Raw genomic sequence first — 22,653 nt, 5'->3', positions numbered from 1 at the left:
CCCAGCTTTCCTCAATCCCAAGTTCACAAAAAAGAACTTGAGAATTTTTAAGTGTTGAAGGACATACTCCTATCTCCAGATTGCAAGCAAGTGCTTAGCACAACCAATTATTTTTAAACCATACAGATTAACATTTTAGAAGCCTCAAGGATAAAGACCAGAACATTAAAAACATTTGAGAAAATAAAAATGGGTCATTTAAAGGAGAATGAAATCATACTTCAAGCTTTTTGTAAGCAACACCAGAAGCTACAAACCTGTGTGGCAAGGCCTTCAACATTCTGAGTAAAAATGATTTCTATCCAGAACTCTTTGCCCACCCAATTTCAAACAGAATGAGAGACTCAGAAAACAGTGGTTTCAACTCAAAAGAATTATGGAGAGAATGACAAGCCCTATGCTTGACACAGCAGGCAGAGGAAGGCTTCAGGGGGGACACACCTTGGGGAAAGAGCATGCTATGGCCTGGGTCAGCGACTCTCAATCCGGGCCCTGAACATCCTCCCAGTCTCTCCTCCATGCCCTGCTCTGTGCCCTGGGAGGCTGATGGGCCACAGAAGCTGGACACTTCTGCTTTTCACTTTGTTCCTGGGGTTTTCTACCAGAACTCAGGGGGAGCAAAGAGGAAGAAAGCAGAAGATAGAATTCCTTGGCCTCCCCCTGCCACACAGGACTTGACAGGGATTGGATTTGTCACTGGAGATCACATCTGCTGTCAGTCACATTGCCGCCTTCCCACCCAGTTCTGGCCACAGTGCCTCCTTTTGCCTATTTATGTCTAGGCATAGTCAGGGCTTCCCCCTGCAGCTCCTCCTTGAACGCTTCCACATCCTTCATTGGTTCCTCAAACCCTGCCTAATTCTCTGTAATTTGTAAATTGTCCCCTAGTTTGTGACAGCTGTTTCCTGCCAAATGTTAACTGATAATCCCACCCTGTCAAAAAAAAATATGTATTAATAGCCCTTTTTACTAGCAGAAATAAAATTTATAGCTGGGTTATAGCATCAGATTTTTAAAATATAAATAATCCTAACTAGAATCAACAATAAAATAACTTAAAACAGTGTATTTCCATATGTAAATGCTTAGACACAATTGGTCTGCAAGACAAACTAGATGTATTCACCCACTTACATAACAGAGATGTCTGGACTTAAGGGAACTTAGGCAATATTTTACTGAATGTTGTCAACACTATTCTTTATTTTTGACATTTTGAAATAAGGGCTAAATAGTTTTTGTATATATTCATAAAATCAAGGAGAATGTGACAACTGAAAATGAAGGTTGACACAAGCATCCTGAATTGGCAAAACAAATATCACAAATATCATTACTGTTGGGGACATGATTTTTCCAAAATGGTTAGCATTTCTCCAGAAAGTCCCCGGAATAAAATAAAACTCAACCTCCTCTCAACTTACCTGTGAGTTGTCTTAGTACGTAAATAAGTGCTACATACTAAAGCCATATGAAAGACCCTCTGCATTCTATAAAGAATCATACTCTAGGTTCAAATAACTACAAATAGGTACATATCTACATAAAGGCCCAATAGGAAACTGAGATGTTATACAGCATAAAGTACATTTCTTCATCACTCTTCACAATTTCTAGAATCTCTGGGCCCTGCCTACCAACATAAGTAGTAACTCCCTATAACTAAGAAAACAAAAAATACCCCCACAAACATTTTCAATGTCTGCTGCGGAGTGTCACCATCCCCACTGTGAGCCACTGGTTTATAGTTTGGAACAACTTACGAAAGCAATGAAGGGAGACAAAATAGGAAATAAAATCAAGTACTACCTGCTAGCTATGTTAAATGAAAATAGGTGAATTCAAAGCATACTACATGCTTGTGCAGTGAAAATTAATTGCCTTCATGTAAACTACATTAAGTACTTTCAATGTGTAGAATTGAAAATCTTAAAGTACACAGATTTTAATGGTTGTCACAGAACATAATATAAATTATCAACATTGGGAGTCTATTTTTCTCACAGACAAAAGTCTGGATGCAGGTGCTCCTGGACGTGATTTCAGACTCATATATGCCTGGGCCAGTGCCTATAAAATTCCTTTAGTATTTTCCCCATGGTCACAAGATGATGCTCTAGCACCCCTGAACAAAGAGGAATGTCAACAAAGTCTATCTTTTGTCTCATGCACCCAGTTATGTCCATGGCCACTTGCAGCTGGAAAAGCAAGTATCTTATCTAGAGCTGGAAACACTGTAGCAAGAGAGAAGATGGAAATGGAGCTGAGTAGACAAGAAACAGACAGCAGAAGTATGGCAAAATGCTTATATAGCTGAAGGAGCAAGAGATGGAGAGCTGAGTCTATTAATTCATAAAGCCAGTTTTAGTTAGGCTATGATGTAACAGAAACTTACAGGAACAAGTACCCAAAATTAAATAGGTTAAATTGGCTTAATCACGACGGGCATCCCTTTCTCTCACACCTTGCCATCTAAACTGGAGCAGCAGCACTCCTCTGCAAGCTGTCCAGGTCCTGGACTCCTAAACTGTGGTTTTGCCATCCTCAACAACAGCAATCACCTCTTCGTTCAAACGGCTTCTCTAATACCTGTGGCACTGACATTCCAGCCAAGGAGAAGGGGAAGAGACCAGGGAGGAAATGTCCTTCTCTTTAAGGGAACAGCCCGCAGGTTTGGACACAACGCCTCCATGCATCCCCTCAGGCTGATAGTGGCTTTTTCCATATCTAGCTGCTACAGGAGCTGGGACAAATACAAGACCTGATCATCGCTCTGCAAGTTACACATCTTTGAGGCAACAATTTGTAAACCACACACTTGCTCCTGTTCTGGCAAGATGGCTTTTCTGACCTCAAGAGAAATCTCAGTAATCCCTACCCTATATTCTGAATTCTGTAAAACACAGAACTTCCTCATTAAGACTGATGGTCTCATGGGACTGGGTCCTGGCTCCAAAGAAGGATCAACAACAAAGCCAGTATCTCTCCCAGATGCGTGTTCCTTATCCATACTCTCATCGGACTGTCACGTTCTGTTAGGTTGTTATGGAATGGGGGTGATCAAGATGAGAACTGGAGTCTTTAGCAAACAGCCATGTGCCCAACTAAAAGTTTTGCTGCTTGGAAGACATACAGGAAGAACATAAAGTAATACTGCTAGCTGGTGTGTATGAAATCCCCCACTGAGTTCGCTCTACAGGAAACAAGGGCTAAAGTCTAAAAAGAATGTTAAAAGTGGTATATACATCTTGCTTTAATATGTGAAGTATTTCCTAGAAGAATCAGTATTTCTAGAATAATTAATAGTAGAGAGGGAATGGAAATGAGTGGAGTAGGGGACTATGCCTTTCTATTCTAAATTACTTGGATTTTGAAAAACATGAATATATTTTATTATTTTAATAAAATAGGTTAAATATGTTGGTTATGTTATCATCTCAAAATGCCAGTTTTATCCTATTGCTCATTATGTTTACAAAGTTAATTAAATAATACTCTGCTTGCATTCCATATTATCCCGTAGACTACCATCCTTATGCAAACCTGAACCACTGTCACAGCCTCCCAACTGGTCTTCCTGTTCCAATCTAACCCTTACAATCTAATAGCAAGGTTCTGCAACACTAAGGGGAATCAAGTTCCATGTCAATGATGCCCCCTGGTTGTGTCATGTAGTGGCCTATCTATTCTCAGATCTAACAGATCTTTTTTTAGAATCTTAATCAGATCAATTCCTGAACCTATTCAAAACCTCCCCATGACTTCTTTCCACCACTCGTAATTTTTTTTTTTTTTTTTTTTTTTTTTTTGGCCAGGCAGAGTTAGAGAGAGAGAGACAGACTTATAGACAGTGAGAGAGAGAGAGACAGAGAGAAAGGTCTTCCTTCCGTCGGTTCACCCCCCCAAATGGCTGCTTCAGCCGGCGCACTGTGCCGATCCAAAGTCAGGAGCCAGGTGCCTCCTCCTGGTCTCCCATACGGGTTCAGGGCCCAAGGACTTGGGCCATCCTCCACTGCCTTCCCAGGCCACAGCAGAGAGCTGGACTGGAAGAGGAGCAACCCGGACTAGAACCCAGGGTGCCGGCGCTGCAGGCGGAAGATTAGCCTAGTGAGCCATGGCGCCAGCCAACCACTCTTAAATTTTGAGCATCTCATCATATCCTAAGTATCTTTCATAAGCTAGTTCCAATCTTTCCAGCCTCATAAAATCCCATTTTTCCCTACTCACTCCACTCTAGCCTCCCTGAACCTGATGTTCTTTGCAAGGTTATTTTATTCTACATAGAGTATACTGTACCCTGCCCCACACTGTGTGCTCTTCACTGTCTTCAAGTGGTTCAATCTTTCACTTTATTCAAGTCCTCATCAATAGCTAGCTGCACCTCTGAGACACTTTCCCTCTAATAGGGCTGTACATATGTAGGCTGATTATTCAGCTCTTCTGTTAGGATATAAGCTTCAAAGGAGCTATCTTGTTCATGCCTATATTCTCAGCACCTAAAATAGTTCCTACTACAGAATATCTGTTCAAATATAGCCTCAGTATCTAGCTGACTGAATTCAATATGCTTTGTAACACATTTTTACTCAATATTAATTACTACAAAATAAAAGAGGTAATTCTTTGAAAATCCACTCCACACTAGGCACTATATTAGGCACTTTCCATAAACTATTGTAGATAATCTTCATAGCATCTCACTGGAGCAAGTATCAGTCATTTTGTGGGTGAGGAACAGCAATCTATAGAGAATGAAGAAAGGCTGCCTCCTAGTCCTCTACAAACAGGATTCCCATAACAACATAGGGAAGTGTGATGCAAAAGTCAGAGGAAGGAGGCAATGGGGAGGGAAGAGATACATTATCACTGAGCTAAAAAATACCACAGCCTGCTTCATCACACTTTGGATTTATGTATTCCAGCATTTGCATAAGTTCTTTGCATTTTCTTTTTGGCAATCACAGTCAAAAAGCATCTAAACTCAGTAAATACTCAAATAATGTCAGAAATTTGCCACTTGCAGTATATTTCTCATGATCTTTGTACCAACCATACCATATTTGAAACTTATGTTTATTAGTAATAACTTTAATTCACTTTTATACAATAAAAAACACAACACATATATGCATTGCACAATCATTTATAATTACAAAGTCTCCCCATATCACCAAAAAAATTTCTACACAGAGAGCAACACTGATGTGGCTTAACTGTTGGGCAGCAAAGGCATCAAGGAATAACTCAAGCTGCTTAGCTAATATAAGAAAGATTGAATTCAGCATGCAAAAGACATACAGTCTAAGAATGTAAATGTCTGAAAAGGTAGGTTGTGTGAAACTAAAGTTGCTAGGGTCACCAATGGAAGGGTCATCTCCATATTGCTGAATCCAATTAACATTTTCAATCGCCATCTTACTTGACCTCTCAGTAGAGCCTGACATGGTTTTCTCCCTCGATTAAAGAGCTCTTTCCTTAGTTTCTGTGACTCAGACCATCCTAGTTTTCTTGCTATACTCATACATCCAGCTGTTCCTTCTCCACTTCCTTGGCCAGCTCACCACTCTCCTATCTTAAATCCTGAAGTTCTTGAAGGTCAGTAGTGAAAATCTTCTCTCTATTGGATTCTCTTTTCTCAGATCACCTCATCCAAGGCCATGGCTTCAATTATCACCCATATGACAACTCTCATTTTAACTCTTCTGCCCAAATCACTCCCCCTGAACTCTAAACAATTGACTTTTTGATCTCTATTTACTTGAAGGACCACATATTCAATGACTCACCTATTAGATTTCAACTTCTTGTAGCAAGATCTGTGTTGGATTCAATTGTATAGTCCCACATGATTTATCTTTTAAATAGTTGTTGTGAGTATATAAAAAGGAGGAAAAAGCAAATAAAGTTCTACGATTTGGTAGTCAAACCCCATGGAAATTGTTATGGTGTTGTATACTTGGATCACATAACTTTATCATAAATATTTGGACATTTTAGCCTCTTTCTTCATCATTTCATAGGTATAATATTTTAAAATAATGACCGTCATTATAAGTGAACAGAAACCTTTATTCAAAGGAAGCTCAGTATGTAAAACATGTGAAATCAATGTGGCCCTAGTTCAAGTGGGTCCCAAGAACAAGAATGTGCTTTATCTAATTCTTCCTAATTACTACTGTTCAAGAAGGCAAGTAATCCTGAGTAAGAAAACAAGAATTTCACAAATGTAGGCTAGAGGTGTCTTGTTACATTTTAGAATTCTTTCTCAGGATGTTCAACATTTTGTAAGCCTTTTTGGCTAACGCAGTATTTTGAGTTTAAGATATTTTTATCTAGAGAACCAAATGAAAACGCTCATCTCCTTAAATAAAACTTGGAACATTTTTTTCCTAAACTTGTTAGAGTAGTAAGAATATATGTTTCATGGTAGCAGAATTCAACTTCCAATAAAAAAATTCATGCAGATCCAGAAAATAAATGTTTTTAAGGATAACACTGTAGACTAAACATAAAACTATAATCCAATTTCCAGAGGACAGTCCTCTAACTTCATAATCCATGAACAAAATTGGAGATAGATTCTCAAAACATATGTGCTCTGCTCTTTGAAAATAACAGTAAGTAAACCATGAGGAAGGCAAAGGATGATGTGTATCCTGCCATGATGGGAGAGCTGAAACACCCTGAAATGCAGGCAGCCAAATTCCTCCTGAGGGAACCAATCAAAGAAAGCAAAACGCACTTACTGTATCTGACCCACATCCAATACTGGAGTACCTGAGTTCATGTCCAAACTTTGCTCCTGATTCCAGCTTCCTGCTAATATGCACCCTGGGGGGCAGCAGGTGATGGGACATAGGTCTCTGCCACCTACATGGAGACCAAGCCTGAACTGCCTGAATACACCATTTATGCATATACTACTGTTCATACACATGCATTTATTGATACTTATCAATATCTTTGATAAGCTTTCCCAAAAGAAAGTAGTTTCAATGCTAAAGCAAGACAAACTAGAAGCTTTGTCCTACACACACACACATTCAGAAGGATCAAATGGAATTACTTTTCACAGCTTGTAAGTATAAATGTATGAGTCTATACACTTAAGTTTGATATCAAAACTTATTAATTACACTTAACTAGAAATGCAAAATAAATTAGTATAATTATTGTGGAATAATTTAGTCAATGACAAATAAATAAGACAAAAATGAGATAGGAATTATTTCAATAGTGCTGATTATTAGGAATATCAAACTTTTAACCCTAGATCAGAATGTGTATTAATTTGTGATGGAAGAATTAACAAAGTTAATAATAAACTAAGTGTACATCAAGTGCCTGGTAATAATAATATAATTAAAAAGGAGGGAATGTCCAACATGGAAAGCAATCCACACAGTAGACTCATAGAATGACAATTGCTTTAAGTAACACTCTGACCTCAGAATCAGCCCTTAAGGCATTCAGGTGTGGCTGAAAAGCCCATGAGAGCATTTCAGGCATAGAAAGCCAAGACACTGTGACAAAAAATATCCTACATAAGAGATCTCTGAGTGGGACCCCAGTGGAAACAAGGGGCCATCAAAGAAGGATGTACTTTTCTCTGAAGGGAGGAGAGAACTTTCACTTTGCTTATGGCCTTGTCTAAATATTGACAGAGTTTGTGGTCACAAAAGGCTTCCATAGCCTTGGAAGCTCATGGTAAGAGCCTCGAGTGATCACTGATATCATAAATAAGAGTGTCAGTTGTTAAATTAAGAACAGAAGTCACTGTGCACTTACTTTCCATGTAGGACCTCTGTCCTTAATGAGTTATACTATGAGAATTAACTGCAAAACTTGTTCTCAAACAGTACTTTATACATTGTATGTGTGTGTGTGGGTGCAAATTGTTAAAATCTTTACTTAGTATAGAATTGGCCTTCTGTATAAAAAGTTAATTAAAACGAATCTTAATGAAGAATGGGATGGGAGAGGGAGTAGGAGGTGGGACAGCAGTAGGGGTGGGAGGGTGGGTATGGGGGGGAAAAAAACACTATATTCCTAAAGTTGTACCTATGAAATTTATTTTAAGTAAAAGCTTTAAAGAAAAAAAACAAAATTAAAAAATACACTAAATGCTATGAATAGCTCAGTAATCCTCATGCTTTGTCAACATAAAATTAAAAATTATTAAAGAAAAAACAGGAACTCTTCAATAACTGAAAATTTTGATTTATTCTTCTGATTAATCATGTAAACTGGTTCAAGGAAAAAATAAAGACTAAGATTAAATATTTAAATTAAAAAGATTAAATATTTAAATAAAAGCAAACCTCATTATGTATCAGACTGATGCCAAAGTGTTCTTAGAGGTAAATTCATAGCTTTGCATAAAAAATTGAAAATAAAGTAGGTATCCTAACCAAGAAGTCAGATGAAAGAACCACTGTCTTCTGTCTCCTTCACCCTAAATCCCTCCAAAAATGAAAAAAAAAAAAAAAAACCTCTCAGAATCAGGAAGAAATAACAAAATATTAATTTATAAAACAATAGAACATATAAAGTTCACGGGTATATTTATAATAGGATGTAACACATATAATGAATAGATTTTTAAGAATAGAAGAATTTAATCTAGGGGCTGGCACTGTGGCATAACAGGTAAAGCTGCCACCAGCAGTGCCAGCATCCCATATGGCAGCCAGTTCCAGTCTCAGCTGCTCCACTTCCAATCCAGCTCTCTGCTATGGCCTGAGAAATCAAGTCCTTGGCCTCTGTACCCACATGGGAGACCCAGAAGAAGCTCCTGGTTCTTGGCTTCGGATCGGCACAACTGCAGCCATTGCAGCCAACTGGGGAGTGAACCAGCAGATGGAAGACCTCTCTCTCTCTGCCTCTTTCTCTGTGTAACTATGGCTTTCAGATAAATAAATAAATCTTTTAAAAAAAGAATTCAATCTAAAATAAGACTTAAAACCAACATAGAAGATACTGAGAATATGAGAAATTCATTCAACTATGTTACTATACCAGAAAATCTAGAAATGACCATTTTTCTGTATCACGCAATCATTATAACTGAATCTGGAATTAGGAATAAGTCTAATAGGCTAAAAAGAGAAAAATGGGTCAGTGTGGAGCAGCAGGTTACGCTAACACTTGGGATGCCTATAGCCCATATCAGAGTGCCTGGAATCAAATCCTAGCTACACTTCTGACCCACTATTCTGCAAATGCCCCTGGGAGGAGGCAAAGGATGATTTAAGTGTTTGGATACCCGCCACCTATGTGAGAGTTGGGGGTGGATTTCTACGGCCCTGGTTTTGGCCTGGCCCAGCCCTGGCTGTAGAGGGAATTTGGAATGAATAAATAGAATGCTGGGGAGGGGAAGGAGCAAGAGAGGGAGGAGGAGGGAAAGAGGGAGAGGTAGAGAGGGAGGGGTAAGCAGAGGGAGATGGAGGAAGGCAGAGGGAGAAGGGGAGGAGAGAGTGAGGGAGGGAGGAAGGGAGGGAGAGAAGGAGGGAGGGAGGGAGGGAGATTGTCATTCAAATAAATCAAAATAAACAAACTGTATATGAAATCAGAAAAAATATCTAAAATAAATTCTCAATATAATTTCACAAGCGAATTCACTCAAAAATCCAGGTAGCAGACACTTTATATACTGAAAACAAGCCAAAAACTCTTCTAGAATGTAAATAAAGGTAAAATGTCTCTTACTTATCATTTTTCCTTAACACTAAACCTGTGACAATGAAAACCCAAAATACAAAGTGATAGGCTTTTCTCTTATATACTTATAAAAAATCAAACATTATTAAGTATAGGGAATTCAAAATCAGAGGTATATAGAAAAATGAACATAATCAGGTAGAACATACCCTGGAAATGCAGATGTGATTTAATAATAGGAAACAAAGTAATCTGACACATGATTAAAACAAAAGTAGCCAATGACTTCAATTGATGCAAAATCTGATAACTTTCAACATCAACAGGATTGTTTTATCCTCTTAATGTAATAAACAACAAATAATATCAATCCTATTAATGGTAAAGAACCAATGACATTTCCCAGTAAAACTCAGACCAAGACAAATACAAAATAGGAAAATATTAAGACTTCGCAACAAGTACAAAAAGAAGTACTCTTCTGGACATTCTAATGCATACATTGATTGTAAAACAGAAGAGGTTCAGGCATTGGTTAAGACCAGACAAAAGCCATCTCTATCAGCTGATGAGGATACCATCTACCTAGAATATCTAGAAAAATCAATACTATATAAAAACAATCAATCGTGTATCATCAAAATGACTATCAACTATATTAAAAAATTAAAATGTTTCGATTTATCCATAATTCAAAGTTGATAAATTACAAAAAGAACAAAGCATAGGATACTTTTTTAAAAAGCACAGGGTATAAATGTAAGGAAGCTAATAAAAATCACAAAACATTGTAAAATCATAAAATACTTTGATTAAAAGAAGAGAAATGCTATTTCCTACCATACTGAATGCAGAAAAATACTGTTACCAGAAAAGGCTAAATCAAGTTTGCAACAAAAAATGACAGCATTTAATATGGGGTGTGCACATGTAGTAGGCACTATACTAAGCATTTTACATGCATCATCTCATTTAATTATAAAAACAATTCTATGAGATCATTATCCTCATTTTATAAATTAAACATCCAGGACCCAGAGAGATGAAATGCCTTGTTCACCACACAGTAAGTGAATAGCGGGGGCTGGGCAGAGATTACTAAAGGAATTTTTGACAGAAGGGGGAACTAATCCCATCAGAGCTTAAAATGTGCAATAGAGTTATCATAATAATCAAAATTATATGGTACTGACAATAGAAAAAAAATAGATTAATGTATCAAAGTAAGTCATCCAGAAACAGATGTAAAGAGAAATGCACAGAAAGAGAATCTGTAAATTATTGAACATTAGACTTTAATACAATTTCTGCTTGTTTTAGTCTCTGTATTCCCAGAACACTGGATATTGTTAAACTCACCTAGTAGGGACTCAATAAATCTTGATGAAGAAAACAACATGAAAAAATTGCCAGGGCTGGCACCGTGGCTCACCTGCTTAATCCTCTGCCTGCGGCACCGGCATCCCATATGGGCACCGGGTTCTAGTCCCGGTTGCTCCTCTTCCAGTCCAGCTCTCTGCTGTGGCCCGGGAAGGCGGTGGAGGATGGCCCAAATGCTTGGGCCCTGCACCCGCATGAGAGACCAGAAAGAAGCACCTGGCTCCTGGTTTTGGATCGGCACAGCGCCAGCCATAGCGACCATTTGGGGAGTAAACCAACGGAAGGAAGACCTTTCTCTCTGTGTCTCTCTCTCACTGTCTAACTCTACCTGTCAAATAAGAAAGGAAGGAAGGAAGGAAGGAAGGAAGGAAGGAAGGAAGGAAGGAAGGAAGGAAGGAAGGAAGGAAGGAAGGAAACAAAGAAAAGAAATTGCCTTAAAACTTAGTAGTGGGTGCCAATATTGTACGACACCAGCATCCCTTATGGGCACCCGTTTGTCCCAGGCTGCTGCACTTCCACTCCAGCTCCCTAATGGCCTGAGAAAAGCAGCAGGAAATGGTCCAAGTGCCTGGGCCCCTTCCGACTATGTGGGAAAACTGAATTAAGCTCCTAGTTCTTGTCTTAGCCTGGCCCAGTGTCACCCACTGCAGACATCTGGGAAATGAACCAGTTTAAGGAAGATCAATCAATCTCTCTCAAATAAATAAATCTGGAAAAAAAAGTAATGAAACAACTCAAAAATGAGGCTATAACAACTGCTTAGCTATTTGGACAGGAAAGTAAATTCAACTCCTCATCTCAAAATTTCATCCCAGATGAGTAACTGATTGCCTAAGAACATAAAAGGGAAACAGGAAAATATTAAGGAAAAGATCAAAAGATGGCTAAAACAAAATGAAAAATAAACATCCTCCACAAAGGGACACAACTATTTATTTATTGATATTGTGTTCACATTAATTAAAAAGTAAAACCAAAATCTCAATAGAAAAATAGGAAAAGGATATTAGATCACACGTATGAACACACACATGCTCAAACTCATCCGGAAAAGCAATCAAAAAGTAGCAAAGTAAATATCATCCCAGCTATTGGACTGGTAAAGATAGCCTTTAAATTGTTCAGACCCTTTGCCCCAGTAACATTTTCCTTGTAAAAATTCATCACCAACTTGAAGGTTATACAACAAAAATATTCAAACCATAAAGTCTGCAAAGTAAAGTTTTAAGAAGCAGAGACTCGGCCAGCGCCATGGCTCAATAGGCTAATCCTCCACCTTGCGGCGCCAGCACACCAGGTTCTAGTCCCAGTCGGGGCGCTGGATTCTGTCCTGGTTGCCCCTCTTCCAGGCCAGCTCTCTGCTGTGGCCCAGGAGTGCAGTGGAGGATGGCCCAAGTCCTTGGGCCCTGCACCGGCAAGGAAGACCAGGAGAAGCACCTGGCTCCTGCCTTCAGATCAGCATGGTGTGCCGGCCGCAGCGCACTGGCCGCGACGGCCATTGGAGGGTGAACCAATGGCAAAGGAAGACCTTTCTCTCTCTCTCTTTCACTGTCCACTCTGCCTGTCAAAAAAAAAAAAAAAAAAAAAAAAAAAAAAAAAAAGCAGCAGCAGCAGAGACTCAATTATGCCCTACAATGTAGAAAGCTACCAAACACAAATCAACAATTGAACCTACTAATGCAATTGAGGGAAATAGAGGTGTTTTCCTATTGTTCACCTAATACTGGAAATATAAAGATGACACAAATATCAAGTCTGTAAAGTTCTTTTAAAATAGTTTTAGCGACTTTATTTATAAAATAATTTTAAAGTTTAGTTTTTGCAAATCTATTATATGCACTACCATTGCATATACTGAGGAAACATTGTCCCTACCAAAGATTTCTATGGCCCTTATGGAATTTATTCTTCAGTTATGCACTCCTCAGTCTCACCTCCAAATTGAAGATTTTACTATATTCTCCTTCCCAGTTCATTTTGGAATGGAAAGCAACATGTATGCTCACTTTCAGTATCCAATATTTATTTTCTGTTGCTAAGATAGTGATCTATCCTTGGTTTCATAATGAATAAATTACAACTTCTAATGTAATTTAATAGCCTCCAGCATACCATATAATTAAGGAATTTTTAAGAGTCTAAGCAAATATACACTGCCCCCCCCCCCGCAACTGTACTGATGCAGGGAACTCTAGAATGTTACTTAGATGTTCTTTTTAGAAATATTCCTATCAACTTTCCTTAATATGGAATATTCATTGAATTACTCAGCAGTCTCACTCATTTTTGCAAATATTTTCACCTTGAAAATAAGCCATTTTCCTGTAGCTTCTCTTTAGAACAATGCTTCTCAACCTTGGCTATAGGATGAAATCACCTGGGAAGCATTAAAACCATACCCCAAGAGACTGATTTAATTAGTCTGGGGTACAACTTAGATAATGGGATTTTAAAAGCTCTCCAGGTGATTCTAATGTGCAGCCAAGAATAAGAATCATGGGGTGTTTTGTTTTGTTTTGTAGAAACAAATCAGGGGGAGTGGAGGTTGGTCTACTGGTTAAAAGACCATGCGGCATTATGCACATTCCATATCAGAATGCCTGAATCCCAGAACCACGCCTGATCCCAGCTTCCTGCTAATGCACACTATGGGAGACAGCAGATTATGGCTCAAACACTTCGGTCCCAGCCACCCACATGGGAGACCTACATTGTGTTAGCCACTCCTGGCTTCAGCCTGGCACAGCATTGGCCTTTACAGACATTTGGGAATTAAATGGGAGAGTTTTGTGTTTGTCCCCCTGCCTTTCAAATAAATTTAAAAAATGAAAAAGTAAAGCCATACCAAAATCTCCATGTAACTTAAATACAGTGGTCATCTATTGAAATGTTATGGATTTTGAGCAGCAATTCCATAACTTAACGTTTGAATCCTCTTTATTAAACACTAGAGAATATCTCATTTGTCCAGCGATGTCTCCTACTTCACAATCGTTAGGTCTTTCCTACCATTAAAACTGAAACAGCAGTATCACATGACTATTCAACTCTCCTCTTTCTTCCCAAGGAAAAATCTCAGCTAATTTGAAACATGTAGAAAGAAGCACAGGAACTCAGAGGTGATCTACCTTACAAGCAAATGACAACTGGTAGGATTTTCCCTTTAGAAGTCCCACACTTCATATCCTGGCAGTTGGCTTTCTTAATTTTGTTCTCAAAGTTTTTAACGACCTTACAAAGTGTGCTGTTTATCTTGTGAGAATACAAATAAAGGAAGCTGTTTCCATTAAAAACAAGGAGGAAAAGGGAAACTGAAGAGGGAAAACACACAATTACGATATTTTATTTCATTTTAGAAGCAGCCATCATCTATCAAAATCACGGCTGATTTAATTTTTTAAAGAAAGAAGGAAATGCCAATATCACTTAATCTGTTTGAGTTCTCATTAGCACAACTCATTCCACCAAATTAAGTGCTGTGGTCTCAGGACGCCCTGTGGAGGGTTAGATGAATCAGCTGAAGCAACAAGCACTTGTTACTCAGACATTATTTTAAGTCCAGTCTGAGGCTTTAATGTGTGGTTTCCAACTCTTTCCCCTTGGAGCAAGGTATTCCCTATCATTAAAAGCAGCAAACAATCTAGCCATCCTTCCTATACTTGAACTATAATGGTATCAATGCCCAGTATCACAAGGATAAATGATCCCAGCTCCCTGAGAGTGTGGCTTTCTAGACTTTTTCCACCAGAACTGCTGGAAACCTGCAGGCAAGAAAACAAAACATCCAGGGAAGCTTCCACATTGCTTACTTTTCTTTGTGGTTTGGCAACAGCATTGAGAAATTGAAGTCATTATACCCAACAGACATTACCATTTTTATGGCTGTCTTTAAAAGGCTGGTTTGAGTCCTGGAGCACTGGTTTCCATGGAAGAGTTCATACCCTTTAACTTTGCCTTTATATTATTTTTGCTCCACCCTATCACATCACTAACACTGAGACTTGCATGTATCCAACAGACAGTCACTAAATTCTAAAGGCTACCCACTGTGCCAACATGTCAGGTATTTGTTAAGCACTAAAGCACAATGGTGGGGCCAGCGCTATGGCATAGCAGGTAAAGCTGCCGCCTGTAGTTCCGGCATCCCATAGAGGCACTGGTTCGAGTACTGGCTGCTCCACTTCCAATCCAGCTCTCTCCTGTGGCTTGGGAAAGCAATAGAAGATGACCCAAGTCCTTGGGCCCCTGTGGAAGACCCAGATAAGGCTCCTTGGATCCTTGCATCAGATCGGCATAGCTCCAGCCATTGCAGTCAACTGGGGAGTGAGCCAGTGGATGGAAGACGCCCCCCCCCCCCCGGTTCTCCTTCTTTCTCTGTGTAACTATTTCAAGTAAGTAAGTAAATCTTTTTAAAAAAAAAAAAAGAAGAAGAAGGAGGAGGAGGAGGAGGAGGAGGAGGAGGATGCACAATGGCACCCACCGTAAGAAAAGCAATTCTTGGCCTTTGTAAACCTGTAGCTCATTTTTAATAAAACTGGCTCTTTACCTGAGCTTGGGGCTTTCCTAAACAGTTGGGAGATTTAAAAAGAAAAGAAACAACTACCACTTCCTAAGGAAGATAAAGAGAGGCCACTTTATTATGCAGGCTGAGTATCCTGTCTCCAAAATGCTCAAGACCAGAAGTATTTTGCACTTTGGATTTGGGGGCGGTACATTTGCATATTCATGAGACATCTTGGGGATGGAACCTGAATCTAAACATGTATGTTTCATACATTGCTCATGCACAAAGCCTGAAAGTAATCCTTTATGAAATTTTTAGTGCACCTGGCATTTTAACTGCCACCCATGACATGAAGTCAGGTGTAGAATTTTTCCCTTGTGGTGTCAGGCTGACTCTCAGAAAGTTTTAGATTTTGGAACACTGTTAACTTTTAGATTAAAGATGCTCAACCTGGCTGGCACCGCGGCTCACTTGGCTAATCCTCCGCCTGTGGCGCCAGCACCCCGGAGTTCTAGTCCCGGTTGGGGCGCCGGGTACTAGTCCCAGTTGCTCCTCTTCCAGTCCAGCTCTCTGCTCTGGCCCAGGAAGGCAGTGGAGGATGGCCCAAGTGCTTGGGATCCTGCACCCGCATGGGAGACCAGGAGGAAGCACCTGGACCCTGGCTTTGGATCGGCACAGCGTGCCAGCTGTAGCGGCTATTTGAGGGGTGAACCAATGGAAGGAAGACCTTTCTCTCTCTCTCTCTCTCTCTCTAACTCTGCCTGTCAAAAAAAAAAAAAAAAAAAAAAGATGCTCAACCATGTTACAATATAGAGAGGAGACAGCTGAAGGCAAAAACCCACTGAGTATTTTCTCACCCAATACTGTGTCCCCACAATGCTCTCTTCCAGGTCAATTATACCTAAGAAGCTTACTTCATCATCATCTGCAATTCACAGTGTTGTTTCTATACAACTGTCAAACTCAGAATTATTCTGCAAATTGGTAGGAATGATCATTATATAAAAGTTTAATAAGGCACACTGAAGGTGATTACAGTGGCAATGCACATGGAAACACACATAGGATGAGAATATGAAGCATATTCAAAGTTATTAGGTACTACTGTAATCTTTTTAATGTCTCTTTCTTACCTCTAGTTAAAAAATAGTTGGCACCTTTTCAACATCTTTTACTAAATTAAGGATGTAAACAAAAAAAAAAAATGTACAGACAAGAAAGCTATAGACACTGGCCAAGCTAAACTATCAGCTCTTCAAGTCACACACATCTTAAATGCAAGTGTAGGAGTTTTGACTTGTGGTCAGTAAACTCACATGGATGAGTGAATGTACTTAACCTCTTTATGTTGGCCACTATGCTTATCAGTGTCTCCCTACCTTCCAACTAGTGAGGACTCCTAGTACTTGTTCCTCCAGGGTCTCAATGTTTCCAAAAAAAAAAAAAAAAACTGACCAAAATATTGCCTTTATTAAATAGTACTTGATTTGCTTGAAATTATTTTAGTTTCAACACTGATCTCACATTTAACCAATAATTTAGAGCCATCCAAAGTTCATAATTATCATTAGCATCATGATGGCGCAAAGAAATCAAGGTTAAGAAGCAAGGTTTAGAGCCTCAAGCTCTACTGACGTCATTTTGTCACTTACAATATGTATGAGGCCATGGATACTTGCACTCAAGAAGTGTGACCATCTGGTACGGAGCTTTGTCAAAGTGTCCAGCGTGGGGGCCGGCTCTGTGTTGTAGTAGGCTAAGCCTCTGCGTGCTGCATCAGCATCCCAGATGGGCACCAGTTTGTGTCTTGGTTGCTCCTCTTCTGATCCAGCTCCCTGCTAATGCATCTGGGAAAGCAACAGAAGATGGCCCAAGTACTTGGGCTCCTGTTCCCACATGGGAGATCTGGAAGAAACTCCTGGCTACTGGCTTTCGATCGGCCCAGCTCCGGCTGTTGAGGCCATTTGAGAAGTGAACCAGCAGATGGAAGACCTTTTTCTCCGTCTCTCCCTCTCTCTAACTTTGCCTCGCAAATAAATAAATAAAATCTTTAAAGAAAAAAGCATCCAGCCTATAACCAGTCCAAGAATTGTCTACAAGGCCATTAACAAAGAATCAGAGGACCAAACATAAATTGACTTCTGTATTCTGAACTGAACTATTCCAAACAAAAGCAAAGCAAAGATGTTTTAGCTAACTGTGCACTTAATGCTTTTAACCTTTCTCAAACAACTCATGGACAGAATCTCTTAGTTGCTTTGTGAACTATTTTAGCCAAGAGAAAAATAAACAGCAGCGTGGCCCAGCTGTGGTTCAGAGACACACCAGCATTAACAGTGAATGGGTTATGACTGATGAAAACCTGAATCCTGGCCTCCAGGGTAAAGAAAGCTCTTATCTGTGTGGTTAAGTTTCCTTACTTATAAAATGAGGGCTCTTTCATATCTAAATTCCTGAATCTTAAATTTTCAAAGTTGGAAGGAGTAAGCCACAATTTGCATGTCTATGACAACAATTTAAGCTATTATACCCTTTTACTGATGGTCTAACTACAAAACTATACAATGGGATTAGTGATTTTGCAATGATCTTGTTACTCCTTTTATTTAAACCAATTGTGTAATTCCGTAAGTTTCTGGCATTAATTATTGGCTTGTGCATCAAATTCACATGAACATAGTTAAGTTCCTATTTCATTCTGTCCTAGGAGGAAACCCAACTGCCAAGAATTTCTCCAAGTTCCCTTCAGCAAGCAGCATGCTAAAAGAATTTTTTTTTCTAAATATGGAGGCGCCTCTTGAATTAGGTAAAAGACTTAAGTTGTAATGGCGCTTGCCCCTTAATAAAAAATAATAAAAATTATAGTAGTAAGTCTGTGTTCAATTCCAACAATATTTAAAAGACAGAAATTTCCAAGCATTCCAAATATTTTTGCATAGAACATATGCAGTGTATGGCTTCTTTTTTGTAGCCTGGTATTATTTTTGGTGATGCCTGGACAAGGTTATAACAATAGTCTTAGTAGTATTGTGAATGCACCTGTTTGTTAATTCAAATAATTTCTGAGGCAGTAAACATTCTATTTGAACAGGAGGAGTCAGAGAGATCTGTACTATTTGAACAACCAAGGGAGAATCTGCTTTATTAAAAAAGGTGCAACAAGTATTCACAGTATAAAACGAGCACTGGCAAATAGCTTTTTCCAAAAGCATCAAGGAAAACATTTCAAATCAAAATAAGCTCTCAAATTTTCCAAACTCTTTTTTACTTTAATAAACTAAAATAGCTTAAATGCAATACAAATGATAAAATTAGAGTCTGAATGATATCCCTGGACTTTACATGGACTCATAACACAACACAACTGAGGAAAATCACGCGCACTTAGGTTAGGTATGACTACTGAAGTTGACAGGCCTTTGACCTAGCGTTGAGAGGATGCAATGGGAATAAACTCAACACAAGCAGCAGATTAGGAAGTCTGATACAGGTATCAGAGGAGTAGCAGGTCACAAGAACACCACAGGGCTTCCAGAGCAGACCGGAGGAAGGGTGGCTTCAATCACCAATTGCTTTGGTATCAGGAAATGCGCCTCTCAGCTACCTCTCTCCCACAGGAGTCTGCATAGAGGTCTGTGTAGAGAGCCCGGATCCCTTCCAGCTGTAACATTCTCAGACTCTGTAAACTCCCAGAGGGTTGGACTACCTGAAGGATCCGGGGGATTAGCCTTCAGCTAAAGCCCTGGCCTCCAAGGAAAAGTACCTTGTAAGCACTACCAGGGAATAAAGGACTCCATAGCTGCTTAGTTTGTCCCTGTGTTTAGAAATTGGGCAACACCACTTAACAGAAGATCTGCCTTCTTAGAAACTATAAAAGACACGGGGTCAGCGCTGTGGCACAGTGGGTTAAAGCCCTGGCCTGAAGTGCTGGCATCCCATATGGGCACCAGTTCTAGTCCCGGCTGCTCCTCTTCCAATCCAGCTCTCTGCTATGGCTTGGGAAAGCAGTAGAAGATGGCCCAAATGCTTGGGCCCCTGCACCCGTGTGGGAGACCCTTAAGAAGCTCCTGGCTTCGGATCAGTGCAGCTCCAGCCATTGCAGCTATCTGGGGGGTGAACATGTGAATGGAAGACTCTCTCTGTGTAACTCTGACTTTCAAATAAATAAATAAATCTTGAAAAACAAAAAAACTATAAAAGACAACACAGCACTGTTAGCAATAGGTGGTTTCATAGTTGTAGACGTGTCTCCAAACTCAAACATTAAATATGTACAGCTCTCTACATGCTAACCGTACCTCAATCAAAGTGCAGAAAGCTTAGGTAAATGGGGGTTGGGGGTGTTATTAGCAGCGGCTGGGAAGACCGTATTCACTCTGAACCACAATTGTATTGCACAAGTCAACTCAACAGCTCTCCAAATTTCTAAAAAAAGCTTCACATGCTGAGGTTAATATTTCAGGAAACAAATAAGCAGCTGTGTGCCTAGGTAAGCCATGAGCAAACTACAATCTCGTGCGGTCCCCGCAGCTTGTCACACACTAAGGGCACTGCTGCAGCTTTCCACGGGACCGTCCCTGCTCAGCGGCGCTTTAAGAGTTCCCAGACGGTGTCTACTGGAAACATTTACCCAGCTAAGGCGATTTCAGTCATTACCTCTGTCTGGGACAGAACATCGGGCCCCTGGGGTCTTGTTTCAAAACTACAGTTGGCAGGCATATCACCTGAAACAAACTGCTTACCTCTTTGGGGAGAAAGCCAAAAGCAAGCAAACAGAAAGCGTCTGTTATTAAGTGATCAGGCACTAGTCCTTTATTCCCCTTATTTTTCATCAATACTGCGCTTCATTAGGTCTGATGAGGGCAGAAATCACCCACCACGGCCCCTCTACAAAACTGAACACCTCCTTCAGTATTTGGGTTTCATGACCTGCTTGTGTGTCAGTACCGGAAACTCACCAATTTAACTTTGTGTTTTTACTCACCAAGGACAATTTCTACCTGTTCCTTCTCTCTAAGCTAACAGTGGAAAGTGCTCCCACTCCACCTGCCTCACCCAGCTGCAGGCTCACTCTCACCCACAGCCAAGCCAGCTCCAGCACCCCCACCACTCCGGGCCGGGTGCACAAAGATGCTCCACTGCTGTTACAAATCAAAGTTGATGGGAGTTGCATGCTAATCTGGCCAGAGTCCAGCCTGCGGGGCGCAACCTCGGCAGGACCTGGGTCTTCAGTCAGCCTGGGGGGTCTCACGGTTGGTGAAGGGGACGCGGCTCCTGCCAGCCGGGCGTGGGGGAGACGATGTGTCCTCTGCAACCCCATGCCCGGCATGCGAAGGCACCGTGCTGCACCCTAAAGACTAACCCAAAGGCAGGGTCCTGCGTTGTATTGAAGGACGATGGACAGGCGCCCCAGAGCTCCCCGCGAGAAAACCCTGGGGAGAAGAGGCGGCGGGAGGCGCCGGGTCCCCTGGACTCACCTTCTGCTGCCTGCGGGCCATGTCGGTGGGCTGCTTGGCGTTAAAGGGGTACGCTATGCACCTCACCACGAAGACGTACAGCTGCAGGCGGATCCTCCGCTCCTGCTCCTCGTCCAGGTGCCTCTCCGGCTCGTCTCGCCCCTCGCTGAGCACCGAGGGGCTCGGGCTCACCGGTCTGGCGGCGCCGCCACTGCCGCCGCCGCCCGCGCGTCCCGGTGCGTCCCGGCGCCCTTCCCGAGCCGGGGCCGGCGGCGCCCGCTGGGAACCGCTGGCCACCACCAGCACATCGCGGCTCTCTTCTTCCAGCCCCTCGTCTGACTCCTCCTCGCTGGAAGACGGGTCTAGCATGGTGCTCGGGGGGCCCCGCCGCTCGGCCCGCGGCCCCCAGGCGCCTCACCCCCGGCGGCGGCTTCCGCGGGTCCGAGGGCGCCGCGGGGCTGGGCAGCAACGGCCGCAGAACGAAAGGGAAACTGGCCAGGGCTTTCCGGACACGTCGAGTTAGACACAGGAGTGTTTCCTACCACCAGGGCGCAAGGGGCGGGCAGGAGCCGGGCGGAGGACGGAGAGGGGGGGAGAAGGGGAGCCGCCGGGCTTGAATAGGCGGAGTTAGCGTTGGGGGTGAGCCGAGGCGTCTGAGGAGCTGCTCGGCCAGCCCGGGGCCCGCCGGCCGCGCGGCCCCTCAGAGCCCGCGGCCTGAGGCGCGGCGGTTGCAGCGCCCAGACGCAGGTGGGGAACCTGTGGCGCCTACAACAAGCAACACGTGGAAGGGAATGTGGGGGAGCGGGCGCCGGGCCGCGAGCGCGCGTGCGCGCGCCGCCGCCGCCGCTGCCCCGGCCGAGCGCTCCAGGGCCTGGCGCGCACTTGGCTGAGGCGGCGAGCGGCCGAGCGCTGTGGCTGCTCCGCCTGCCGCGACCACCCCCGAGCCCACCACCCCTTCTCCTCAGAGTTCTCCGGGCAGGTGGGCTAGGGGAAAGGGGAGGCTGTCCCCTGACAGGAAGTCGAGGAGAGCAACACCTCTCAGCCCTGGACATGATGCCCGAGGTTGAGCCTGAAGCTCAGGGTTGAGCGTGGCTGAGCGCGGAAAAGTGGCACGGGAGCCTCTCGCTTCGAAATACCCGTTCGGACGAGACTTTGAAAAGTCTCTGGCCCTGCTCTGCGGCAGCTGTTTGACGCTCCTGCCGAAGTCCAAATCATAGAAGTCAAAGGCACGTACACGAAAAGGGGGGGGGGGTGGGGGGGGGGGGGGAGAATGCTAATTTTTTTTTTCTTTTAAATTGTTCCTGCAGACTCACGAGCGAGAAAGATTTTACATTTGCGAAATAACACTCTCATTTAGCTCCAACACACCTCGATGATTTTCTGGGTTGGGATGCGATTAACTCAATACAGATTGTGTAGTGTAGACATTTATTCAGCAAATATTTGAGCGCCCGCCCGAGGTACAGCGCGGTTAGCTTTTGGCCCAGCCCGGCGAACTAGCGCACACCGGCGGGTCGCTCTCATTTCTGGCCTCAAGTGGGCGTCTTGGTGCACCTGAAGGCTGCCTCAGCGGCTCGGCTCGGCTCGTGCAGTCCCAGTGCAGAGCCTCCCAGCTGTTTCTTTTTGTGATTCTATTGTGGCAGTCCTGACAGA

General features: G+C 42.1%; 1 protein-coding gene across 5 annotated transcripts in view; it reads right to left on the bottom strand.

Moving 5' to 3' along the window:
• CADPS2 (calcium dependent secretion activator 2) overlaps positions 1–21,541 on the bottom strand; it is a 628,355-nt gene extending 606,814 nt beyond the window's left edge. For 4 of the 5 annotated variants that reach the window (XM_062205893.1, XM_062205984.1, XM_062206081.1 and 1 more), the window contains exon 1: positions 21,022–21,540. In XM_062205893.1, the coding sequence (XP_062061877.1) occupies positions 21,022–21,369 (348 nt within the window). In that variant the 5' untranslated portion in view covers positions 21,370–21,540. Of the gene's footprint in view, positions 1–21,021 lie in introns of all 5 variants that reach the window. The other variant, XM_062206262.1, reaches the window with a different exon arrangement.
• Between the last annotated feature and the right edge of the window lie 1,112 nt (positions 21,542–22,653).

Source organism: Lepus europaeus, chromosome 1, assembly GCF_033115175.1.
Source record: "Lepus europaeus isolate LE1 chromosome 1, mLepTim1.pri, whole genome shotgun sequence".
In the NCBI taxonomy this organism is placed as follows: domain Eukaryota; kingdom Metazoa; phylum Chordata; class Mammalia; order Lagomorpha; family Leporidae; genus Lepus; species Lepus europaeus.
Note: the sequence above shows the minus strand (reverse complement) of the source record. Positions and strands in the feature narration are given on the sequence as shown.